The sequence below is a fragment of the Oratosquilla oratoria genome, chromosome 11 (assembly GCF_046742065.1).
Source record: "Oratosquilla oratoria isolate Oo_2021 chromosome 11, ASM4674206v1, whole genome shotgun sequence".
Taxonomy (NCBI): domain Eukaryota; kingdom Metazoa; phylum Arthropoda; class Malacostraca; order Stomatopoda; family Squillidae; genus Oratosquilla; species Oratosquilla oratoria.
In genome coordinates, this window is record NC_134787.1 from 26,112,228 (window position 1) to 26,139,458 (window position 27,231).

Here is a 27,231-nt window from a genome sequence, read left to right on the forward strand (position 1 = left end):
CAATCTGTTGCGTTTTTAAGTAACCTTTTCTATTGAATACTATTAAATACAAGCTGTTTACTGTTTATTTATCAATGCTTTTTAGTTTAATTTTTATAATTTTTTCTATTTTTTGTTTTAATACTGTACTGTATTTCAGTATATGTACGTATGCAGGTACTGTATGTATATACTATACCTGTATATACACACACACACACACACGTATTAATTATAACCTTGCTTACCATTTTTAAGTTTTTTAAATTGTACATACATACATATACCAAGGCTTTTTCCCCCTTCCAAGGGAGGTAGCCAAAAAGGGAAAGGCATAAAAACACTCCCACCCATTTCATCCCTAAATACACTCCACACCCCTCCCACCCTTCCTCTCATCTGAGCACCTCCTGGATGACGGGTCATCCCTGCACCCTGCCCACCGCCCTGGGTCAGAAGCAGTGTCGCAAGACACAGTACATCCACAGCAAGGCCGCTTCATTTAATCGGCGACCCCCCCTCTCCGTCCCCCTTTGCATATAAGGCGAGGACGGGGAGAAATCCCTTCGGGCTGCGTCAAAATTTACTCACACATACTACCCCCCCCCCCCCCCCCCGCCCATTCCTCCTCATGCAGTCACAACATCATCCATATACAACCATTCTCCACTCACCTCTGTCTTCCGTCCTCTCCCTTCCTTCCTCAACAGACATTCCCCTCTTCCCCAAAAGCCCCCTTCACCCCATCCATCCACCTCATCCTAGGACGTCCCCTCATGTTCACTCCCTCCACATCTGCCTTCCATACCTCTTTTACTAGTCTTTCTTCACTCATTCTTTCCATGTGTCCAAACCATCCTAATATTCTTTCATCAACCCTATCTCCCAAATCCTTTTTCACCCCTGTTCTCCTCCTCACCTCCTCATTTCTCACTCTATCCAGCCTAGTAACCCCCACCATACTTCTCAGACACCTCATCTCAAACACATTCAAACTCCTTCTCTCTTCTTCTCTTATGTTCCACGTTTCTGCCCCATACAGTGCTGTTGGCACAATCACTCCTTCATACAGTCTCCTCTTCGCATCCATTCCCAAATGTCTATTCCTCATTACCCTCTTTAAACCACCAAGGCATTTACTCGCTTCTCTCAATCTACATTCTACCTCCACCTTCACTCCACCTTTTCCTGCTACACTTGCACCCAAGTATCTAAAACTATCCACTTCCTCCAGTTGCTCTCCCTTAATGTTCACTTCCAGTCTACTGCCACTTTCACCCCTTGTACATCTCATCACCTTACTTTTACCCACATTTATCTTTAGCTTTCTTCTATCACATACTCTCCCAAACTCTGCCACCAGCTTCCTCAATCCCTCCTCTGACCCTGCCACAAGCGCAGTGTCGTCCGCAAACAACAGCTGGCTCACCTCCCACTTTTCTCCATTTTCTTTAACCATCTCCAATCCCTGACTCACTACCCTATCATTCACCTCTCGCACCACCCCATCCATGTATAAGTTGAACAGCCAGGGTGACATAACGCATCCTTGACGAAGTCCCACCTTTACTTCAAACCACTCACTCTCTCCATTTCTAATCCTAACACATGCTCTACTACTCTCATAAAAACTCTTGACAGCTCCCAAAAGCTTTCCTCCTATCCCATAAATCTGCATAACCTCCCACAGTGCCTTTCTGTCTACCCTATCATAAGCCTTTTCCAGATCCATAAAAGCCCAAAAAACATCCTTCCCCTTTCCTATAGCTTTCTCACATATCTGTCTTACCACAAAGTTTCCTTTTAATAATTTTTTCTTAATTCTTCAATTGTTGTATGTACTCTAAATATATGTGAATTTTAAGATCTATTTTCTCATCGATTTCAATCCATTCTAAGTGTGATATATAGGTACAGTTCTTTTATCTTTGTATACGGAATTGAGTAAAACCAGCAACGACTGCAACAGCACTGTAGGAGAGAAGCCAAACGCAGAGTATGGGATCCAATGTATCTAACGTTGCGCCCAGTAGGGCTTCTCCCGAAATAACATGGTGGACTTTTTTAAGGCTATCGACCCATTAAGCCTGGTGTGAAGTTCAGTCTCTACTTTTTTTTTTTTAACACCATATTCATGTTCGTTTCTCCCCGCAAGCTCGGGTTATATAAGGAGTCAGATGTTTGTCCAGTATGTTATTTCTGAAGAAGCCCTGGTGGGTGAAACATTAAATACATTGGATCCCATACTCTGTGTTTGGCTTCTCTCCTACAGTTGTATACAGTATTGTTTTCAGTTGCTTAGTTGTTAATATATGGTAAGTTAAAGAAAGAAAATACTTATTATAGTGTATTCGTATTAGTAAACTCATAATAGGCATCAGCTAGATGTGGTCATAAGTACGTAAATATCCTTAATCCTAAATTTATCAAACTCTTCCACAAATGCCTTAGCCGCAGGCGCATCACTGCTAGCAGCCTCACCTTTCGACAACACGTGGTGAACCTGGTAACGCTCTCGAAAGCAACGAAACCACCCAGCACTCGCTATGAACTCATGTGAAGCGTATTCTTCACCTGCACGTTCTTTCAACATGTGAAATTAACTTGTAGCCTTGCTTTGCACTGCTTGCAACGTCACTCTCACATTTCTTTGCCTATTATCTTCCAACCACGTGTATAGCAACTTTTCCATCTCTGCCATAACTGCCATATGCGATGCCGGTTGCCACAACTATCTTACATGCTGTGCTGCCAGACATGTACAGTAAACTCATAATAGGCATCTGCTAGATGTGGTCGTAACTCGGATAGTGACTGTATAACTAATACAAGGGGAAAGGTCTGATATAATATCTGAAAGTTCAGAATGTCTGACTCTCCTATGGACCTAGAAACCTAGAACACTTTCCCCTCATCGATCACAGAGCTGGATGACATTGGTGCTTTCAAGGTAGCACTGAAGACTTCTATAGACCCACTGTTATACAAGTATTTTGATTAAGAGCAAACATAAATTACTTAAAATTCGCTTCCCAGCCGTGTTGATTGACTGTACCCTGATTGTTGTATAGGCTAGTGCATTGGTAGTATTGACCTTTCTAGTGTAATGTCCATCTCTTGGATAAAGGTTGTCCAGGTGAGACATCTTTGATATACTTGGGGGAAAGATATGACATTGTTTCCAAAAGTCCATTTTGTCTGAGGATGTCTTGCCACTGTTGTGGATGTATGGCCGGACAAGCCAGGGAAATGAAACTAAGGTGCACAAGATGTAACATTACACGAATTAAATGTATACAGGACTAGAAGGTACAGGGTGAGAGCATACAAGTGTTGTGGGCTGGGAGTGAAGGGCCACTTGAAGCTTGGGAGATGTCATGCCCGAGGCGACTTGCTGGAGAGAACTGCTCATCTCAGCAAGACGCCATCCTTTTAAAGGAGGCTGGCAGCTCAACAAAGTCCCTGGAGAGCTTTCCCGAGTTTCTGATTGGCTGCTGGCTGGGGCTGGCCGAGATGTCTTGCTAACTTTGGCGAGTATATAGGCCTAGCTCGAGTTGTGTGACTGCCAGTCTGGTTTTGACCAGTGCCGCCTCAGCACACTACCTTGTGTGTACAAACATTAGCGATGCATATGTTGTGTATGTAAATACATTAGGAATAAATTATATACTATAAGCCATTTTTACAGTACTTTAGTAACCATGCTAGGAAGTAAAAATATAGTTGCTTGCAATAGTAGATATTTGTTAACATCCTTCAAACTAGATTCATTATATCAATGGGTAGTTTGTATGGGGTGTTGCTAATGAACCAGTTGAAATTAAATGTTGCATGCAAAGCACTAAATTACTTACAATTACTATTTGTCCCCGTATTGTGGTAAATTGAAAAGCTTTATTCTACCAATTTATACTAATGTAAAGAAGAATACATGTTCAGAAATAGGTGAACCCAGGCAGAGGATTTCTTTTAAACCAACCCAAACACTTAATGTCTGAGCTGAAATACTCAGATGAATTAGAATCTCCTGGTTTTTACACCTACCACCCCATATATGCTAACAATATCAACAAGATACTGAGAAATTGGTCTTCAATTTATACTGTTTTTTGCTGAACCAAGCCAAATACTTGATAACAAAATATAATTTGAATATAAGTATGTTAGAAAATTAGAGAATAGGAGATGAGACCCATTGAATGTTGCTCCTTTCCTGTATACTACAATTAGGTAAATACACACACACACACATGCACATTCAACTCCTTGCCCATCAGTGTGCTGGATTGTAATGCAGTTATACTGACAATTTTTCAGCCCAGTGTGGGTCTCTTAACTTGAATTAGCGGTCAAGAACAGTACCACTACACCGTTGAGCTATGTATGGCTTGGAACTTGTTCATGGAAGTTCCATGTTCCTGGGGATCTGTGTCCCCTGACCTTGCAAATGTCAGGGGTTGTGTGTGTTTGGCTAATCAAATTTCATCCAGTTGTTTGTGTTTACAAGTTTCTGGACTGGTGCATCAGCAGAGTTTGGCCCTCTGCTTTCTGATGCCTGCATGGGGACTGGGAGGCCTAACAGTTGAGATAAATGGGTGAGCTGAGATGGCATCAGACAAGAAAGCATTATTTTATTTGCTATATCACTCTTTACATGTAGTTTTATTCAAATTAGGTATGTCACCACATCAAAGGGATTAGAAATCATGGAACTTTAAAATTATGTATATTGTAAGTTTCCTTTTTATGTTTCTAAATTTTGTTTGTTTCTCTTATAAACAGGTTCTTTTGTATATAATGTCAAACAAGTCTTAAGTGCACAAGAAAATCAAGAATTGGACACCGTACAATTAACATATCATGTCACACCTGCAGTTTAATGCTCAGTTATCTGAAGCCCTCCGAATGGATGGTGACATCCCTGGAGTTGCAAGATGGCAACGCAAAGGACGTGAACAAGGAATGAAGAGCCTGTCTATCAATGATGAAAATAGTAAGTGTAATTGTGTACTGTTTTACAATTGCATTGTGTTGATTGATGAAATTCTAAAGTGATTTGATGCATTTGCCTGAAATGGGGAACATGCCTGTTGTGTTTACTTTTTGGAATCTAAAGTATCTATAACCAGATGTGGATTGGAAAGAAACTGGTGGGTAGAAAAAGGAATTATTTCTATGATGGCCGTCTTTTAAATACACCACCATCCTCACCAGCTTGAGCTGCAATAGATGATATAATTTTACTAAACAGCCCACTCCCTCTTAGAAATGGTTTTGTAAACTATCCCAGTCAATTTCACCATCATAAGTTATATTTTTATTAAAATGTGTTTATAGGAGTGGATTTCCAAAGATCCCTAAGACATGCAGCCATTCATCATGCATTGGCGTATGTCATAGTAGTCTGTCATAATCTGTTGTTTTTTATTTACTGTATCAAATCTGGGCACAGTTTGAACAGATCTGTCAACCCAATTGCCAGTGTGCTTTGCCTATGTATTAGGTAAATTTCTTGCTCTGGATATAAAATAAAGGAGAAATACAAAATATATAACTATTACTTATTAACAAATTATACAAAATTACACTTCCATGATATAAGGGGTTTGAAAGAGGGTGATTGTTATAGCACACAACCCTATTTTTTATATATGGGTCCCTTGCAAGTGCTAATGGCATAGGTGCCATTTTATATATAGGCCTAGTCTATATTTTTATTTACCTGGTTTCATATTCATTTCACTTAATTTTTGTGTGAAGAAAGCTCACAAATTATTATTAGTTACCTACTTGGATCTTGCTTATGATTTAGTACCTATGGTGATGGCACTACTTCTATGCCATCATTGATTTTGCAACCCTTGACATCTGTTGCTTTTTAACAATTTTTTGTATTCCTCTGCCGTACTCTATGGCATTTTATCCTGAGGTCTGTAAACTAGTATTTATATTTTAGTTTACTTTTTATTGGCCTATACCTCATGGTGCCATAAGATATTAAGTAAAGGCAATTACAACATATAACTCATAGGGATTTGTGAACAAGCATTATCAAACACAACTTATATAAGCTACAGTGACACACTTGGCATGTTTTACATAACCTACTGCTTGACACTACATGACACATCCGCTAATGTGACAAGTCAAACATTTTATCTAGATGATAGCATCTCGGAATTGATTATTGCATACACACTCACTGTTTCTATTGAAAAATGGTGCAGAATTTAACTGAATCTGAAGAAGAGTTAGATTGTAGAGTTTGTTCATTATCCACTCAGCCATATGTGTTTGAGCCCATAATACAATGCGAAACCTCAAAGGATGATCAGGAAATGGCTGAACATGCCAAAGTTGACCATCTTGATGATGATGATGAAAATGGGAAGTCTGACCACAGTAACGGAGAAAGTGGGGAGGAGCAGGATCAGGAAGATGGAAAACCAGGGATACCGAGCAAAACTAGGTCATTATCTTGGTGTTAACCTAATCAATGAATTGGTGCTGTGGCCTTAGGGCTAATGACCATGACTACTTGCCCAATTCCCCTGGCTGGGGCAGAGGGATGGGTGGATGAAGGGGTGGGGGGTTCTGGGGGATATCCTAGGCCTAATGTTGGTTATGACAGTCTCATGTCACGTAGGGATAGGCAACATAGGCCATGACTTGAAGTTTTGGGACTCATGGTTGACTTAAAAAGTCCCAATTTGGCCATAAATGGGAAAATTTGTATAAATACACAGTGTGAATATTTTCCCTTTGATATGGGGTTTCATACTTCATGCACTTTTGTAAGTCGAGCCATTAAGAACATTCTTTCCTCTGATAGATTATGTTTTCTATTAACTCGTCTACACATTCCTTGCTTAACCTGTCTGCTATTTTCTGCACACTCTACCTCATATTTCTCGTCTAACCTATTGTCTTCTCTATTTTCTTCTATCTTGAGACTCCTTTCAGTTACCTGTGGTGTAACTCTTATTTCAGACAGTTGAAACCCTTAAGTCTTGTCTATCCATGCCTTCCCTTACTGATGGGCTTATAAACAAAAACAGTGACATCACAGACTATCAATTTGAATGCATGGAATTGAATTGATCTCTTTGTGATCTGTTGTAGTACAATTTCACTTGATACACTATATTTTGAAAATATACCTAAAGTTTTCCTATCCACTTGTTTTGATTATTCTTGTATGCTATATTCCACCCTGATGAAGAGAGGAAAATCCTGGACAGACAGGGGCCCAGTTTGTCATTTGTTTAGTATGTTCTAATAAAAGCTCTTATTGGCCACATAAGATTATGAAAGGGCACACGAAGGCTCTTATGACTTTACCCTCTTTGGACTTTTCTCTCTTTAGCAGGAGGAAATAAAGGTGATGTACAACTTAAATGGGACATCCCCCCCAAAAAAAGGGGGGAATAAGAGGGTTTGGGAGTTTTCCAACCAGAACCCTAAGGTTTGGGTCTTTTAACGTGTGTGGGTGTGGTACAGATGAGACTAAAAGTGAAGAGATAGGCAGTATGTTTGTGAGAAGAAAGATGGATGTGTTGGCAATGCGTGAGACTAAGTTGAAAGGGAGGGCTGAGTTTGGGAGGGTGTCAGGAGTGAAAAGAGGATGAGGGACAGAAGGGGTGGCTATACTAATAAGGGAAGAGATAGGTAAATGTGTGGTGGAGGGGAAGGAGGTTTCTTCAGAGTTAATGTGGATAAAGGTGAAACCAGGAAGGGAGATGTGGGTTTTTGTAAGTGCATATGGGCCTGGTAGCGAGAAGAGTGTAGAGGAAAGGGAGTTATTTTGGATAGATTTAAATGAGTGCATAGAGGGTTTAAGGAGAAATGTCAATGTTGTGGTATTGGGAGGTCTCAAAGCTAGGGTAAGAGATGAACCAATAGATGGAGTGTTTTGTAAGTGTGAAGTTCCAGGAAAAAATCATAGTGGAGAAATGATGACGGAGATGTCAGCAGTCTAGTTTCTTGTTCTGGACCTGCTACTTGTCTCTTTTCCTTCCGCACATTTTTCTATCCTTTGACTTAGGTTTGGAGAGGATATGTGCGAGTCCCCCTCCTTTGCATCCTTTTAGTTTTGGTGGAAAGCTGTACGTCCTTTTTTGAACCTGTGGCTAATAACTTGTATTACTTCTTTCATGCCTACTTATGTCAGTTTGTCTATGACTAGAACTACTACACAAACTACGCACATCACAAAACCTTCCTATTCCTAACCAAGATATCTTCTGTCACTGTGGTTGGTCCCCTTTCTCTTTGATCTTTCATAGTTGGCAGACCCAGTGCTTGTAGTCTTTTGTGTGGTGTATCTGTCCAGGCTGGGAACCAGTTTGGTTACTGCCTTTTGTATTCTCTTGCTTATATCCTCCACACTGTGTGGGGAATCTTACCGTTGATGCATACTTGGACAGATCAAGGTGTGTATGATTTTTTTTCATTTTTTCATCCATGTAGTGAAAAGCCACTTTAATCTTCTGCAACAGTCTGTAGGTCTCTTCCACAATGATGCTGATATGTCTGTGAGGTGACAGGTTGTCTTTTATCAACACACTCAACTCTTTCTCCTCTTGTTTTTGTAATGGATTCACTTCCCATGGAGGAGGTTGGGGTGGTTGTAATAGAGGGAGAGGGAGGGAGGGATGGGAAACAACACTTCAGGATTCTTACAAGTTTTTTGTTTGATGTCAGGCTTTGCAAACAAGTCTGGACTCTGTGTGACCCCGTCGAGTCCTCGTTCAGCCAAGCTGTCGGATGACAAGTCTCCAGGACGAGGCAAATCTCCTGGTATGTAAAGTATTGATACTTGTTCATGTAATTAATTACATATGTCTAATGCAAATTAGATGTAGTCATTAACAACAAATTCAGTGGCTGGCAAATGCAATTGCAGTGTAGCAGTTAGTAAATTACATACGAGATTGAGGATACGATAGGACACCTGGACTTGGTAACCAAAATCCTTCCAATAGATCATGATATGAAAATGACAAGCATAATTCTATGCCTAAACCCTTCACACTACTACTACTTGCAAGCACTGCCAACAGAATGCAACAAAAAACTACACCAGTCACATACTACTCAATCATCTACCACAACCTACCAATCAAACCACACAAAACATCCATACAGAAATATATTCACATGTAAATAACTCCTCAAGAAAGATCACCAAATTTGGTACTGCAACAACCTCCCAGATGTAAGTTGTACAGAAAAAGCCCTCCCACACCAGACAAGAAACACTGGGACTACTGTACTTGGGACACCATTGGTCATTAAGACAATACCAACAGAGGAGGCCTGGCCATAAAATGAAACTGCCCCAGAGGCAAGAACCACACAAAAGGCAAAGAACAACTAATACTATTATGCCCACACTAACAATCCCCATGCAAAAATACAGTATCGTTTCTAATTGATGCAATTGCAGCATAGCAGTTAGTAAATTATACAGTCCTGAGGTTGGTGTGATAGGACACCTGTGGTCAGAAACCAGAATCCTTCCAATAGAACGCATAAAAATGACAGGAACACAGTTATATGCCAAAAACCTTTACACTACATTTTGCAAGCACTGCCAAAATCTCTTTTATCTATACCAAGGGCTTTTTCCCCCATATAAGGGAGGTAGCTAATTCAAAAGGCATGTACCCACCCCCACCCACCACCCTTTCCTCCCTCTCATCTTAGCTCCTTGTGGATAAAGGGTCATTCCTGTCTCCTGTCCACTGCCCTGGGTCAGAAGCAGTGCAGCAAGTCACAGTACATACACAGCAAGGCTATCTCACTTAATTGGTAACTACTCCTCTCTGTCCCTTCATGCTGAAAATAAAGATGTGGAAAAATCCTTTCAGGCTGGGTTAAAATATTCACACACAACCATTCCTAACTCATTCCTCCACCCCCCACCCCCCACCCCCTCCCTCCCTTACATCACAGAATCATCTATACACAGCCATTCTTTACTCACTCCTATCTCTTGCCTTCTCCCTTCCTTGCTCAACAGACATTCCCCTCTTGCTCAGTGCCCTTTCACCCCATCTATCCATCTTATCCATGGTTGTCTCCTTAAGTTCACTCCATCCACTTCTGCCTTCCACGTCTCTTTTACTAATCTTTCTTCACACATTCTTTCCATATGTCCAAACCATCCCAGTACTCTTTCATCATCCCTATCTGCCATCTCCTTTTCCAGCCCCATTCTCCTCACCACATTTAACCTTAAGCATACAATGACACTGATGTCGGCATCATGAGGCACAAGTGTGTATATGATGATGCTGGCATCGGTGTCCTTATTGTATTTGTTTTGTAGTTGTAGCTGTATCAACATTCAGGGTGAAAGAAAAAGTATTACAGCTGTAACTTTAAATTTATAACGCAAGTATTATGATGCATCATCGAATCATTGTATATCAGGCAGCTGCATGCATTTGACTTGTATTGAATAGGTTAAAATTTTCTTTGCCTCTATTAACCACTTCCATACGGTGGCGCCTACGTAGGCGGCATGAGGAGCAGGTGGGTACTCGATGATGCCGACGTTGCCATCTTGATTATATTTATTGTAGTCGTACCTACATAACCTTCATTCTCTCTAAACTGGCTTCATCATATTTTCTATGGTTATCAAAATACACGGGTGAAAGAGAATGAACGATCGAGCACTGACTTGATTTTTTATAATGCGATTATTATGACACAACATTGCACATCGGGCAGCTCATGCTGCCAGACGTGCGATGTGCCCCGGAGTGAAGAGGTTAAATTCCATGTCTACCACATATAGTGTCATCAACATGATCACCCCTTCATGTAATCTCTGCATCCATTCCCAGATGCCTATTTCTTTTGAAACTTTTTATTCCCCCAAGGCATTTACTTGCTTCTTTCTACCTACAATTTACCTCCACTACTTCCTTTCCTGCCACATGGGACCCCAAATACCTCTATCCAGCCTCTCACCGTTTAAGATTTACTTCCAACTCTGCCATCCTCTCCCCTCGTACATCTTGTTGTCTTATTTTCTCCCACATTTACCTTCAACTTCCTCTGATTGCATACCTCCCAAACTGTCATTGACTATACTAATACCCCTCTGACCCTGCCACAAGTGCAATGTCATCAGCAAACAACTGGCTCACCTCCCACTTCTCTCCATTTTCTTTAACCATCTCCAGTCCCCTGCCCATTTCTGTTTCATTTACATCCCACACCACCCCATCCATGTACACATTGGACAGCCATGGCAATATTACACATACTTGACACAGCCCCCCCTGACTGCTTTATTTTTATTTTATTTTATTTTTTTATTATTTTTAATTTATTTATTTTTTATTTTATTTTATTTTTTTTTTTTCTCGTTTCCTTTTTTTCTTCTTGGTTTGTGGGGCTAGTACCCACTCGGACCTTAACCTTGCAGGTGGTTTGGAACAGTTCATATACAGGGTTTGTTGTCCACATGATACCACTGTTATTAACAGCAGTACCTTGAGATCATGGAAGGGGTAGGGGGCACCCCTCAACCTCACCCATAAGCAGCACCAGGGAGAGGGTGTGGCCCCAAGAAGCTGAGCAGAAGGTTGCCTCGGAACGGGAGGTGGTGAGGTGCCGTGCCACCCAGCTGTGGTAAATGGTGGGCTGAGACCTAGGCAAAGAATGATAGTGGCTCTGCACTAAAGCAGATAGTGGTGGATGGGTTGTTGCACCTTGGCCCCATATATTTTGCACCATTCATGATTGTCACTGCCTGTACATAGCACTTGCCACCCACAGTGATAACCTAGGCGGATCCTGTGGATGGAAGATTCTGCCTTTTTGTCGGGACACAGATGGACTGCCTCATACCTAGTGACAAGGGAGTATGAACTTTGCTGCTGTGGTTGGCCCTCTTCTGACAAACAGTCAGTTTGGTTTCAGATCTAGAAGAGCATGTGTGTCAAACCTTTTAACTTTTACTTGAGTGATTGATGTGCTGTAAGAGAGGGTTGGGTGGACTGTGTGTACCTAGATCTAGGGAAGGGATTTGGTAAAGTACCTCACAGTTGACTTTTATGGAAATTGGAGCATGTTGGAACACTGAGAGGCAAACTGTTAGAATGGATTAAAGACTTGTTGAAAGAAAGATACATGAGGATAGTAGTAAAGGACAAGATGTCAAGCTGGAGAGCAGTATCGAGTGGAGTTCCACATGATTCAGTGCTTGCACCAATGATGTTTCTTGTATATGTTAATGACATGATGGCAGGAACAACAACCTATGCCAATATGATTGCAGATGATGCAAAAATCATGAGAAGAGTAAAAAATAAGGATGACGGTAGAATATTACAAAAAGATTTAGATACCAGTTTTGCATGAAGACAAGAATGGGAAATAAAGTTCAGTACCAAAAAATGCAAAGTACTGGAAATGGGGAATAGCAGCAAAAGACCATCCTTAAACTATTCCTTGGGAAGCAAACACATAACAGAAGCAAAAGAAGAAAAAACTTGGGGGTGTTGATAAAAGACGATCTGTCACCTGACGGACATATAAGCAGGATTGTGGGAGAGACATGGACTACTACAGAAGATTAAAGTGGTGTTCCATTATATGGAAGAAGAGATGATAAAAAACTCATCGAAACTTTGATATGTCGAAGATTGGAATGTGTGTCAGTAGTGTGGCCCCCACATAGTGAAGGATATGAGCAAGATTGAGAAAATATAGAGGTCAGGTCACTACGAGCATAGCTCCCCTTCCTGTATAATACAACTAGGTAAATACAGTCTTTTATCCCGCTCACACTGTTTGTGTGTATGTGATTAGATTAGAATAGATTATATATAGATTAGCGTTGTTGACTTGATTACCCAAATCACTTGCAGGGAGAACAAAGTCCCCATGTCGTATGCCCAAACTTGCTGTTCGGGCACCTGGCCAGAAGACACCACGTAAAACTCCCACAACTCCCCATAATTGTTCGGATCGGTAAGTAGTTTGTCGTAACTTGTAGTCTTCCCATAAATGATTACAGTCTTAGAATTTAATTGGATTACTTGTTCTGAGCAATCAGGCTCCAATTTCCAGACCTACATTCCCTATAAGCTGTGCATATGTGTGTGCATATGATTTATAACTAGTGTACATAAAGAAAAAATGTGCGCAAACAGGGTTTTCAAATTATATTAAAGTCCATTCAATAAAGAAGTTCCACCCAAACATCAACTTGTAAATTCTCTAGAAAAATGGTAACTTGCCAATTGTCAAACCAATAATTTTTTTTTTTCTCCTAATAACTCTAGCGCTTCCATTGCGTATTTGCTAAAAAGATCATATGGTGACTCACATGTGTGTGCACATACTTTAAGTTTGCTCACAAACAAAGTTCTGCGCACATTTGCAACAAAAAGTTAGAGGGAACATTGCTCCAGACATGGACTTGTAGAGTTATGGATATATTGCACTGTTATAAGTTGTGTGCCCATTGGCAAGACAGAACTGGTGTTGATAAAGTTACATGTTTAATCACCTATACAGATTTATCCCTAATCGAAGTACAACAGATTTGGAAAGGTCGCATCATCTCTTAACAAGTAATGAATCAACCTTTGATAATGGAGATGAAGAAATATCTTTTCAGCAGGTAAGTCTAAACAGCTTTATCAATTACAATACATTTGGGTCTTCATATAAGGATATTCTTTCTGTCAGTAAGGTTCCAATTAATATTGAAAGCCTTTGTTAGAAAGAAATAATGTAATAAGGTTTTAAATAAAGCAACTGGCTTTGCTGTGGATATACTGTGTCTTGCTGCACTGCTTCTGACCAAGGGCATTAGGCATGAGGCAAGGATGACCCTTAATCCATGAGGAGCTAAGATGAGTGGGAAACAAATGGTTGGGGAATGGGATTGGAATGGGTGGGGGTGGGTGCATGTCTTGGCTGGCTACCTCCCTTATAAGGGGGATGATGAAGATGATGATCCCTGGGCTATCTTGGTGAGCAGTCCTGTCTCTCTGAGGAACACCATTGCTGGAATGGGTTTTTCCCTGAAACCCCTTAAACCATGTGAGAAAATAAAGATTACTTTCAAATTTGTTACATGAAGTGTGAATTTCCAATCTTAGATTCTATGATGTCTCTTGGTAGAGTAACTGAGCATTTTGATACCATTTTTGTGTGGTATCTCTTCATGCATGACAAAGGAATAGGCATTATTTAAGAGACGATAAAGCCACACCTGTGCCAAATGTGTCTATGTGTATGTATGTTTACATCTGTATTTACCTAATTGTAATATACAGTATACAGGAAAAGAGCAATGCTCTTCAGGTCCCATCACCTGTTCTCTCTCTTCCTCTCTTTTTTTTATCATACCTCAAATTCGTGTATAGATCCAACTTAATCTATATCCTTGATTTCCAATTATCATATTTAGATTTGAACTTTGTATTGTTTGAGCTTGGGCAATATCACATAAACCATTCCATGTATTTATGCAAATATATGGAAAATTATTTCTTCACATCCGTTAGACATGTGGCTTTTCTTAATTTGCTACCATGACCTCTTAGAGCCCTCCCATCTTCAATCAGGAGATATCTTCTGTCATTGCAATCTATCCTCTTAAATGACCTGAATACTGTAATCATATCACCTCTTTCTCTTCAGTCTTTCAAAGTTGGCAGACCTAGTGCTTTTAGTATTTCTTCATATGGTTTATCAGCCAGGCTGGGGACCAGTTTGGTTGCTGCATTTTGTATTCTCTCAATCTTGCTTATATCCTTTACTCTGTGGATACCACAAGGCTGACGCATATTCCAGACTTGAACAGATCAGGGTTTTGATAAGATTTTTCATCATCTTTTCATCCATATAGTGAAACGCCACTTTGATCTGCAGTAGTCTGTACATCTTCCCCACAATCGTGCTGATATGTGTGTGTGCAGTTACTTTGTGTGTTGCCTACATGTACAGTATGTTTGCCTTTGTGTCCAAACATGGCAAATGGTCACTCAGTCTTAGCATTTTGTTTTGTTCTGTATGAAACTATATGGTGCAGGTGCGATTTTAGTCTCTTAAGTAATGCCTAATGCTTTGTCATGAGTGAAGAGATACATACATATACCAAGGCTATTTCCCCCTTACAAGGGAGGTAGCCAAAAAGAAAAAGGCATAAAATCATTCCCACCCATTCCATCCCCAAACACACTCCACTCCCTTCCACCCTCCCTCCCATCTTAGCACCTCCTGGATGACGGGTCATCCCTGCACCCTGTCCACTGCCCTGGGTCAGAGGCAGTGCAGCAGGACACAACACATCCACAGTAAGGCCACTTCATTTAATTGGTGACTTCCCTCTCTGTCCCCCCCCTGCAGAAAAGGAGAAGACGGGGAGAAATCCCTTTGGGCTGCGTCAAAATTTGCTCACACATACTACCTCATCCCCCCACCCATCACATCATCATCCATATACAACCATTCTCCATTCACCCCTATCTTCTGTCCTCTCCCGTCCTTCCTCAACAGACATTCCCCTCTTCCCCAAAGCCCCCTTCACCCCATCCATCCATCTCATCCTAGGACGTCCCTTCATGTTCACTCCCTCCACATCTGCCTTCCATACCTCTTTTACTAGTCCTTCACTCATTCTTCCCATGTGTCCACACCATCCTAATACTCCTTCATCAACCCTATCTCCCAACTCCCTTTCCACCTGTTCTCCTCCTCATCTCCTCATTTCTCACTCTATCTAGCCTAGTAACCCCCATCATAGTGAAGAGATACCAAACAAAAATGGTACCAAAATGTGCTGAAAGCTACTCTACCAAGAGATGTCATTAAATTTAAGATTGAAAACTCACACTTTAAGTAATGTAGTTTTGAAGACCTCTCTCTCTCTTTCTCTCTCTCTCTCTCTCTCTCTCTCTCTCTCTCTCTCTCTCTCTCTCTCTCTCTCTCTCTCTCTCTCTCTCTCTCTCTCACACACACACACACACACACACACACACACACACACACACACACACACACACCTGATAGAATATATGTGTTGTTGGGATACATGATTGTTTACAATTTAGTCTTCCATTATGTATTGAATAGTATAGGGTAAAGTGTTACATCCTGGACAGATATCTGTGACACATTCATCTATCTACCTCTGGTAATTTAGAAGGGATGGATAATGGATGCACTGCAGCCAGTCCAGGTGGACTGTCCTCGTGCGGGAGAGAAGATTTAGAGGGATGGATATCAAGGAGTCTGGCATACAGTAGTGTGTTGTCTTTCAGTCTGTTGATGGAGCAATGAGTGATATGATTATGGACATGCCTCTGGAGGCAGGTATCTGGTGGTTATGGAGGAAGAGGAGAGAGTATTTGGGTGTTGTTTTGATGTTTCTTGGCATGTGGGGATGTTTTGCCATGTGTAGTGGGTGTATTGTGTGGAGGCTGTGACAAGTGCTTGTGTGTGTCAAGGTGATCCTTGACTTGGAGGACTTTCGTTTTATGGTGTAGATGGTCTGTAGGTGTTGTAGTTGTGCAGCCTGTAGTTGTCTTTAAGGCATTGTTCTGCATAGTCTGCAGGGTGTTGTGGCGTGTCTCAGTGAGGTTAGCCATGTGGGGTTCACACAATTCAATGCTGAGTGTATATATTGTTTGTATAATGTAATAGTAGTTTCTTTGTTGTGTCCAAATGGTACCTGTAAGTGATTTAAGTGCATCGAGTCTAGGTGTGCATTTCGTCTTTGTGATGTGATGTTTGAATGACATGGGTGTATTGTTAGTTACAACAAGAATCTAGGGTGTGTCTGGTATGAGGGTGTTGTTGATAAAGAGGCATGGTATTTGTGTTCTGATGTCCAGTTAGTGAGAAGTGTAGCTGGGGATTTGGTTGGGGCTATTTTGAGTGTAGTGAACCATATGTTAAGTGTGTCAAGATATGGTTGTAGTATTTCTGTGGTTCAGTCTGCATTACAATGTGTGCATGTAATTGTTATGTTTTCTGTGTAAGAAGAGATCCATATTTCTGGGTGTGGGTATATTGTACATGTATAGATTAAAATGTAGAGGATATGATGGAACCTTGAGGTACTCCATTCCTAAAGTTTCTGGTGTGCAATGATTGGCCATTGGTATATAGACAGTGAGGTTGGCCAAATTAAAGGATTAGGCTGTTGTGAGAGACCCAGGTACATATGCCTAGATGGAATAAGGAAGGACAAGGAGAGGACTGGAAAGAGTTGGCAGAGGATAAAACTGTCTGGAGAGGCATAGTCATAATGGTAATGGGCCACCAGGCTTGACAATCACAAGTGTATGAGTAAGGTTGTTGTGAGGACCAGGCATCCCCATTGTAATTTTGTCCTGTGACAAGTCAAGACAAAAGAGGATTTGAGAGGACAACTCCAACCAGAACCTTATTAACTGGGTCTTTGAATGTGCATAGGTGTGGAACAAGCAAGGACAAAAAGGAGATTGGTAGTATGGATATATGCATTGTGAGATATTGTAATAGTTCTTAGCCTTGTTTTCCCTCAAGTTTTCATAATGAAACCTAGAGGTCTAGTGCTCACTGTAGAAATGTATTGTTTGTCATTTATACAGAGCAGTACCTTGTCTGGGGTATTGGCTGCATGTTATTGTGGCAAAGTAGCATGCAGTTGATACTTTAGGGTCTATATGGGGCACCCCTACGGACCAGAGCCACACATCATTTTGTCTGTGATAGAGGAAAACTCTGCTCATAGAGAAATTATGACACTTTTATACTATGACTGTACCTCCGTTATGCTGTCCCCCAACACCTTGTTACTGTCCTGTACCATTTCTCTGAATATTTGTTTCCTTTTTTTGCGTACCCTGTGGTGGGGGAAGAGAATGTTACCACCAAGTCTTTCCACTTGAGTCATAAGAGGTGACAAAAAATGGGACGGGGGATGGGATTAGGAGTGCTGCTACCTGTAGCCCCAAAGGGGACATTCCTAAAAAAAGTAAAGACATAAGAGGGTCTGGGAGTTTTCCAACCAGTACCCTAAGGTTTGGGTCTTTTAATGTGTGTGGATGTGGTACAGATGAGAGTAAAAGGGAAGAGATAGGCAGTATGTTTGTGAGAAGAAAGGTGGATGTGCTGGCTTTGAGTGAAACTAAAATGAAATGGAGGGGTGAGTGTGAGTTTGGGAGTGTAGCTGGGAGGTACTCAGGAGTGAAGAGAGGATGAGAGAGAGAAGGGGTGGCTATGCTAGTAAGTGAAGAGATAAGTAAGTGTTTAGTGGAGTGGAAGGAGGTTTCATCAAGGTTGATGTGGATGAAGGTGAAGCTGGGAAGGGAGATGTAGGTTTTTGTAAGTGTGTATGGGCCTGGTAGTGAGAAGAGCGCAGAGGAAAAGGAGGCTTTTTGGGTAGATATAAGTGAGTGCATATAGGGATTAGGGAGAAATGTCAATGCAGTTGTATTGGGAGACCTTAATGCTAGGGTTGGAAACAAAGCAATAGATGGAGTGATTGGGAAGTATGGAGTTCCAGGTAAAAATTGTAGTGGAGAATTGATGGAGATGTGTCTTGAAAGAGAGTTGATGATAGCAAATACAGTGTTTAGGAAGAAAGTCAAGCATAAGTACACATGGGAGAGGGTGGTGGATGGATGGGTGGCAGATAGAGATTTAATGGACTATATAATGGTGACCAGGAGTATAGTAGGAAGAGTTAAGGATGTACATGTTCTAAGGGAGAGAGTGGGGGAATATCAGATCATTTTCTGGTGGAAGGTAAATTGAGAGTGGAGAAAGAGGAAATGGGCAGAAGGTAGGGAGGTACTTAGAGTGATCTGCTTAAATGAGAAAGAAAAGGAGAATGAGTATAAGAAACTGAGAGAGGAGTGGGAGGGAGTGAAGGATAGAGTAGAACCCAGAGGGGAGGAGGAATGGGGATGGTTCAGGGAGGGAGTCATAAAGTTGCAAAGATGGTGTGTGGAACAAGGACGGGAGGAAATAGAAGGAAGGGTAATGAGTGGTGGGATGAGGAAGCAAAGAAGGGTGTAGAAGAGAAGAAGCAGGCATTCATAGATTGGCTACAAATTAGGACGAGGGAATCGTATGAGAGGTACAAAGTAAAGAGAAGGGAAGTTAAGCATAAGATAAAGGAAGCAAAGAGGAGAACAGATGTGAAATGGGGTAAGAGTATGACAGAAAATTTTGAAAGTAATAAAAAGATGTTTTGGAAAGAAATTAAAAGAGGAAGAGGAGGTGAATCAAGTAGAGAAGAAAAGGTAAAAGGTGCAGATGGAGAGATAATGGAAGAGAAGGCAGTGAGGGGAAGGTGGGCAGAGTATTTTAGGGAGTTGCTAAATGTGAAGGAGGATAGGGAGGGAAAGATAGTTGCAGTGGGAATCACTAAGAAAATGAGTGATTGAGGAAAATGGAGGAGAAATAGGGAAGGATGAGGTGAAATCAGCTGTTCAAGATAATGAAAGCAGGTAAGACACCTGGGTTGGATGGATGCCCTGCAGAATGTCTGAAGAAAGAAGGTACAGTTATGGTGGACTGGCTGGTGAGGTTATTTAACGTTTGTTTAAGAGAGGGTAGAGTGCCAGAGGACTGCAGGAGTGCCTGTATAGTTCTGCTTTACAAGGGAAAGGGGGAGAAGTGTGAGTAGTAGTTTCAGAGGGATCAGCTTGAGTGTAGTTGGGAAGGCTTATGGGAGGGTCTTGATTGAGAGGATTAGGAGAGGAACAGAGGGAGTAATTGGTGAGGAACAGTGTGGTTTTAGGACAGGTAGGGGTTGTGTAGATTAGATTTTTGTGGTAAGACAGATATGTGAGAAAGCCATATGAAAAGGTAAGGATGTTTTTTGGGCTTTTATGGATCTGGAAAAGGCTTACGACAGGGTAGACAGCAAGGCACTGTAGGAGGTACAGCAGATATATGGGATAGGAGGAAAGCTGTTAAGAGCAGTCAAGAGATTTTACGAGAGTATTAGAGCTTGTGTAAGGATTAGAAATGGAGAGAGTGAGTGGTTTGAGGTAAAGTTGGGACTTCGTCAGGGATATGTTATGTTGCCCTGGCTGTTCAATCTTTACATGGATGGGGTGGTGTGAGAGGTGAATGCAAGTGTAGTGGGTCAGGGGTTGAAGATGATTAAAGGAAAAGGAGAAAAGTGGGAAATAAGCCTGTTGTTGTTTGCTGACGACACCGCTTGTAGCAGGATCAGAGGAGGGATTGAGGAAGTTAGTGACAGAGTTTGAGAAGGTGTGTGAAAGAAGGAAGCTGAAGATAAATGTGGGTAAAAGTAAGATGATGAGATGTACAAGGGGAGAGAGTGACAGGATGCTGGAAGTGAGCATAAAGGGTGAGAGACTGGAGGAAGTGGATAGTTTTAGATACTTGGGTGTGAATGTGGCAGGAAAGGAAGGAGAGGGGGTGGAGGTAGAGTGTAGATTGAGAGAAGCGAGTAAATGCCTTGGTGGATTAAAAAGTGTCATGAGAAATAGACATCTGGGAATGGATAATAAGAGGAGGTTATATGAAGGAGTGATTGTGCCAACGGCTCTGTACGGGGCAGAAACATGGAACATAAGAGGAAGAGAGAAGGAGTTTGAAAGTATTTTCCTAGTTGTATTTTACGGGACGAGAGCTATGTTCGTAGTGACCCCTTTTCGTATCTCGCCACATCCAGTTTTTTCTTAAAATTGTGTTTGAGATGAAATGTATGAGAAGTATGATAGGGGTTACTAGGCTAGATAGAGTGAGAAATGAGGAGGTGAGGAGGAGAACAGGGGTGGAAAGGGAGGTGGGAGATAGGGGTGATGAAAGAGTATTAGGATGGTTTGGACACATGGAAAGAATGAGTGAAGAAAGATAAGTAAAAGGGGTGTGAAAGACAGAAGTGGGAGTGAATATGAGGGGGCGTCCTAGGATGAGATGGATGGATGGGGTGAAAGGGGCATTACAAAAGAGAGGAATGTCTGTTGAGGAAGGACGGGAAAGGACAGAAGATAGAGGTGAATGGAGAGGGGTTGTGTGTGGATGATGCTGTGATGCATGAGGTCCTCCTCATGCATCACAGCATGGGTGGGGGGTGAGGAAGTATGTATGAGAAAATATGATGCAGCCCGAAGGGATTTCTCCCTGTCTTCTCATTTTCTGCATGGGGGGGGGGGGACGGAGAGGGGGTCGCCAAGTTAATGAAGCGGCCTTGCTGTGGATGTGCTGTGTCTTGCGACACTGCCTCTGACCCAGGGCAGTGGACAGGATGCAGGGATGACCCGTCATCGAGGAGGTGCCAAGATAAGAAGGAGGGTGGAGGGGAGTGGAATATGTAGGGGATGGAGTGGGTGGGAGTGGTTTTTATGCCTTTTTCTTTTTGGCTATCCCCTGTGTAAGGGGGAAAAAAACTGTTGGTATATGTATGTCTTCAGTGTGGAATGGATCTGAGGTAGGAAGTACTATATTGCCCATAAAAGCTGGCTTTCAATCAATCTGTTACCACAGGAATTGCAGGAGACCTACAGCTCCCAGGGAAGAACTACAGTTTGTTGGGATTGTTAGTGTGGGGCAGTGTCTTTTGTGTTGTGGTGGCATCTGGTTTTCATATTTATTAAAGGCAAGATTTCATAAACAAAGGTAACATAAAGAATTTTTATTTACAGAAAGAATACAAGGAAAAAATGTCTGAAAATTTAAATGATGGTCAGCCACCAGAATCTCGGGTGCTCTCCTTCAAGAGCAAAGCTCCACAAGCAAAGGAAGGCAAGTAGTATACTTTGTACATATTTCACTTGAAAGGCAAGAACCTGAATAATTGGAGCATTAAGACCATGTCTTATTTTGTTTTATTTATTTTATATATTTTTTCATATACAGGACACTTAAATAACCTGAAAGTAATGTACAGTGCTGGAAAGCCCACTGTTGCTAAGGCTTCATGTACACGTCATATTCCTTCTGTACCTGAGAAAGTCTTGGATGCCCCAGAGCTTATGGATGACTATTGTAAGTACTGTATAACAGGGTCACTTGAGATATGCCTAAGGGTGTTTCATGTATATTAAGATAATTGAGCTAGACGCGTCTTTTTTCTGTAATTTGTAGACAATGTAAAAATGATCTATGGCAACTTTTATAGAAATCCAGTCCACCATCACTGTACCTTCCTTTTATAGACACTTCACATGACACCCATCCAACACAGGTGCCTTAGCTGCTATCAGTATTTTAATAACCGCTTCACCTCATCTTTTCTCATTTCTCCTCCATTTTCTTCACATGTCACTGTCATTTTCTTAGCGTCTCACACTACAACTACCTTTCCCTCCCTGTCCTCCACATTCAGCAACTCCGTAAAATACTCTGCCCATTTTTCTCTTACTGCTGTCTCTTCCATTATCATCTCTCCACCTGCATCTTTTACCTTTTTTTCTCTGCTTGATTCGCCTCCTCTTCCTCTCTTAATTTCCTTCCAAAATGTCTTTTTATTACTTTAATTTTTTTTTGTCATACACTTAGCTTATTTCACATTTGCTCTCCTCATTGCCTCCTTTATCTCATACTTTATTACTTATCTTCTCCTTTCACTGTATCTCTCATATGACTCATCCTATTTTGTAACCTATCTGTGAATGCTCGTTTCTTCTTTTCTACAACATTCTTTGCTTCATCATTCCACCACTCCAACTCTTCTTTGTATTACCTCCCTCCTTGTTCCACACACCAACTTTGTACACCTTGTGACTCCCTCCTTGAACCATCTCCATTCCTTCTTCACTTATACTTCTAATCTAACCTTCACTCCCTCCCACTTCTTTCAGCTGCTTCTTGCACTCTTTTTCTTTCTCATTAAGCAGTTTACTCTAAGCACCCCCTACTTTCTGTCGTTTCCTCTTTCTCCATCTATCCTCCACACTCAACTTATTGATATTCCCCAGTCTCTCCCCTTAGAACACATACATCCAAAAATCTTCCTGCTCTTCTGGTTACCACTATATAGTCCATTAATGCTCTATCTACCACCCTTCCATCCACCACCCTCTCCCATGTGTACTTATGCTTCACTTTCTTCCTAAACACTGTATTTAGTATCACAACTCTCTAGACACATCTCTACCATCAACTCTCCACTACAATTTTTTCTTGAAACTCCACGCTTCCCAACTACTACATCTATTGGTTCATTTCCTACCCTAGCATTAAGATCTCCCAATATCACTACATTGACATTTCTCCCTAAACCCTCTATGCACTTGTTTAAGTCTATCCAAAAACCTCCCTTCTACATTCTTCTCACTACTAAATAAGGTAAAAGTAGTCTATAGTTGCTTGTTGTGCCTTTTTCAGATCTTCATCAATTGGACTGGAGTGCAAATAATCACTTGGGAGTAGCTTTGACCAATATGGTTTACATATGGAATGGTGGGAATGGGCAGATTACACCTTTATCACAGTATGAGGAGACTGAGTATGTGGGCTGCCTTTCGTGGGTAAAAGAAGGTTGGTTTTATGATGTTTGTTTATTCATATATACAGTGGTGGGATTAAAAAAATTTAGCAACAGGTTCTCACTGTGACAGTAGAATGCAGATATCACTTAGTATAGCCTGTATAAGCCAATTTTTAATAACTGGTTGGCAGAACTCACAAAATTCCAAGAACAGGTTCGTATGAACCGAAAAGAACCAGCTGAATCCCACTACTGATTATATATATCATGTAGTACTGTCTTCAGGTTAATATGGATCAAGGTGAGACTGGGATGGGAGGTGTAGGTCTTTGTCAATGCATATGGGCCTGGTAGTGAGAAAAGTGTAGAGGAAAGGGATGCTTTTTTATTTGGTTTTATGTTTTGTTCATGGCAAATAATAATTCATGTTGCAATTTTTCAGGAAATGTATTGGCAATAGGACTAAGCACAGGGGCCACCCAGTTGTGGGATGTAAGTCAGCAAAAATTGATAAGGACAATGGAAGGTCATGATGGTCGAGTGGTGTCTCTCTCCTGGAACAACTACATCCTTTCCTCTGGCTCACGCTCTGGGAACATTTTCCACCATGATGTCAGAGTTGCTCAGCATTTAACTGCAACTCTTGCCAGCCACTCACAGGTTTGTTTAGGATTGAGTAAGGAAATAGATAATCAAAGTTTCTTAAGTTACTAAATGATACACGAGTACCCTTTGGTATATGTATGTATAGATGATACTGTGATACAATGAAGGGAGGGGTGGGGGTTGGGGGTAGTTAAGGAGTGGTTATGAGTGAACAAGTTTTTGATGCAGTCCAAAGTTCTTTTTTTCTTTTTGTGCATGAGGGCTTGGGTGTTCGCCGATTAAGTGAAGTGGCCTTGCTTGGAGGTGCTGTGCCCTGAAGTTGCTTCTGACCCAGGGCAGTGGGTGAGATACAGGGATCTTTCACCCTCCATGAGGAGCTAAGATGAGGGGGGGAGGGGGGAGTGTGGTGGGTGGGAGTGGTAACCTTTTGACTTGGCTACCTCCCTGGTGAGGGGGAAAGAAACCCTTGGTATGTAGAATAGAATCTGTATTCTTCATTATACTATCCCATGGATGTTTAATAGGATAATTGCTCCTTGTTTGTTATTTTAGGAAGTCTGTGGACTTAAATGGTCCCCGGATGGGAGGCATTTAGCATCTGGTGGTAATGACAATATTTTGAACATCTGGGAGAACGGCAGCGCTACCCCAACACACACCCTCACACAGCATCAAGCAGCAGTTAAGGTAAAACATCTCAATTAGTTATTTGGTAATGTTGACTTCTCCATAATATGGTTTGAATGATAATGTCTGATCTCTGTTCTCAATGACTGGTATGCAGGCTCTGGCATGGTGCCCATGGCAGAACAACCTACTTGCAACAGGAGGAGGAACAGCAGACAGAACTCTTCGCCTCTGGAATTGTTCAACTGGTTCCTGTCTAAAGGAAGTGTCCACAAATTCACAGGTGAATACCAGTAGATAGATTCTGTTTAATGTCATGAGGATGAATACAAACAGAAGAATATATGAAGGGGTGATTGTGCCTACAACATTGTTTGGTGTTGGAGATTTTGAATATGAGAGAGGCAGAAAGGAGAAATCTAAATGTAGGAAGTATGGTGGGGGTTACTGCTTACAAGAATGGACTAAGAGATGAGGTGAGGAGGAGAGCAGGGGTGGGATGGGAGTTGGCATATAGGGTTGACGAAAGAATACTGGGATGGTTTGGGCACACGCAAAGAACAAGTGAAGAAAGACTAGCAAAAAGAGTGTGGAAAGCAAAGGCGGATTGCATGAACTTAAAGGGAAGACCAAGAATGAGATCAGTGGGGTGAAGGGGTCTTAGGTAAAAGGGGAATGTCTGTTGAGTTGTGGAGGAAGAGGGCAAGAGATAGGAAGTGGAGATGTTATGAGTGGATGATAAATTGATGTGGCCCAAAGGGATCTCCTCATCTTTTATTCATACATGAGGAGGGAGGGTCACCATGTAAATGAAACGGGCAGTTGGGGGGGTGGGGGGGCAAGAGTGGCCCTTCATCCTCAAGGAGATAAGATAAAAGTGAAACAAGTAGGTGGGGATAGCCTTGGCTGGCTACCTTCCACATAAGGGGGGGAAAGGCCTTTTGGTACATACATATACCAAGGCTTTTTCCCCCTTTCAAGGGAGGTAGCCAAAAAGGGAAAGGCACAAAAACACTCCCACCCATTTCATCCCTAAATACACTCCACACCCCTCCCACCCTCCCTCTCATCTGAGCACCTCCTGGATGACGGGTCATCCCTGCACCTTGCCCACCGCCCTGGGTCAGAAGCAGTGTCGCAAGACACAGCACATCCACAGCAAGGCCGCTTCATTTAATCGGCAACCCCCCCTCTCCGTCCCCCCTTGCATATAAGGAGAGGACGGGGAGAAATCCCTTCGGGCTGCGTCAAAATTTACTCACACATACTACCCCACCCCCCACTGCCCCGCCCATTCCTCCTCATGGTACATAGACTCTGGAAAGGATTTGGCACATTCACTTTGTATTCTCAGTACCTCATAATATCTGTGTAATACATTTTCCATTGTACAGATACTTTAAATTCTTCTTCAGGTATCTTCTATTGTTTGGTCATCTCATTACAAGGAACTGGCAAGTGGTCATGGTTTCTCAAACAATCAAATTACCATATGGAAATATCCTGTCATGGCAAAAGTAGCAGATCTCACAGGTAAATTAATTTAGTTGCTTGTATCAACCCACCCTCAGATAGTGGGTGTTCCTTTCCCTAATTATTATATACATGGAGGGAGCTATGGTCAGTGATGTCTTACTCTCCAATTGTAGTGGTCAATTGATTTTTTATTTATTTATTTATTTATTTATTATTATTATTATTATTATTTTTTTTTGTCTTTAAAACTAAAATAGATGAACTAAGTGGTGTTTTTTTTAATGCAAAATCCACATATATTTTCGGAATTTGTCTATTAGGCATGGTTTCCCTATTATAACAGTTTAATTTTATAACAACTGTGTCTTTAACACAAGGATTGATCTTTTGCATTTCTGCATTTTAATTTCTTGTCTTTTTTTTCCACTTAACCTTTTCACATCAAGTGTCTAAGTTTATATTTCACCCTGTATTTAAGTTCATTCCATTATTCTAGGGCCATACTATTGAAAAATGAAAGAAGATAGGGAGTGTTTATATATTGTTGAGCATGGAAAGGAGGACTGGAAGTGTAGGTAGAATGTATATTGAGAGAAGCAAGTAAATGTCTTGGGGAATTAAAAAGTGTAAGAGGGTATTGTATGAAGGAGTGATTGTGTTGACAGCACTGTATGGGGGCAGAAACAGGGACCGTAAGAGAGGAGTAGTTTGAATGTGTTTGAGATGAGGTGCCTGGTAATATGGTAGGGGTTACTAGGCCGGATAGAGTGAGAAACAAGGAGGTAAGGAGGAGAATGGGAGATAGAGTTGATGAAAGAGTATTGGGATGGTTTAGATATATGGAAAGAATGAGCGAAGAAAGACTAGTAAAAGGTGTGGAAGGCAGAGGTAGAAGGAGTGAACATGAGGGGCGACCAAGAATGAGATGGATGGATTGGGTAAAAGGGGCATTGTCTGTTAAGGAAGGATGGGAGAAGACAGAAGATAGGGGTGAATGGAGAATATTTGTGTACGGAAGATGCTGTAATACATGAAAGGGATTGAGTGGGGGATGGGGGTTGAGGGAGTATGTGTGAAAAATAAATTGATGCTGCCAAAAGGGATTT

At 41.5% G+C, this 27,231-nt stretch overlaps 1 protein-coding gene across 5 annotated transcripts in view; it reads left to right on the top strand.

The window, feature by feature from the left end:
- Positions 1 to 27,231, top strand: part of fzy (cell division cycle 20 protein fzy) — a 30,420-nt gene that overhangs the window by 1,435 nt on the left and 1,754 nt on the right. For 2 of the 5 annotated variants that reach the window (XM_076192510.1, XM_076192511.1), the window contains exons 2-12: positions 4,762 to 4,972; positions 8,683 to 8,778; positions 12,870 to 12,972; positions 13,522 to 13,627; positions 21,630 to 21,729; positions 21,844 to 21,972; positions 23,314 to 23,466; positions 23,859 to 24,076; positions 24,575 to 24,709; positions 24,807 to 24,932; positions 26,065 to 26,182. In XM_076192510.1, coding sequence (XP_076048625.1) covers positions 4,840 to 4,972; positions 8,683 to 8,778; positions 12,870 to 12,972; positions 13,522 to 13,627; positions 21,630 to 21,729; positions 21,844 to 21,972; positions 23,314 to 23,466; positions 23,859 to 24,076; positions 24,575 to 24,709; positions 24,807 to 24,932; positions 26,065 to 26,182 — 1,417 coding nt within the window. In that variant the 5' untranslated portion in view covers positions 4,762 to 4,839. Of the gene's footprint in view, positions 1 to 4,686; positions 4,711 to 4,761; positions 4,973 to 8,682; positions 8,779 to 12,869; positions 12,973 to 13,521; positions 13,628 to 21,629; positions 21,730 to 21,843; positions 21,973 to 23,313; positions 23,467 to 23,858; positions 24,077 to 24,574; positions 24,710 to 24,806; positions 24,933 to 26,064; positions 26,183 to 27,231 lie in introns of those variants that run through there. The other 3 variants (XM_076192513.1, XM_076192512.1, XM_076192514.1) reach the window with 3 other exon arrangements.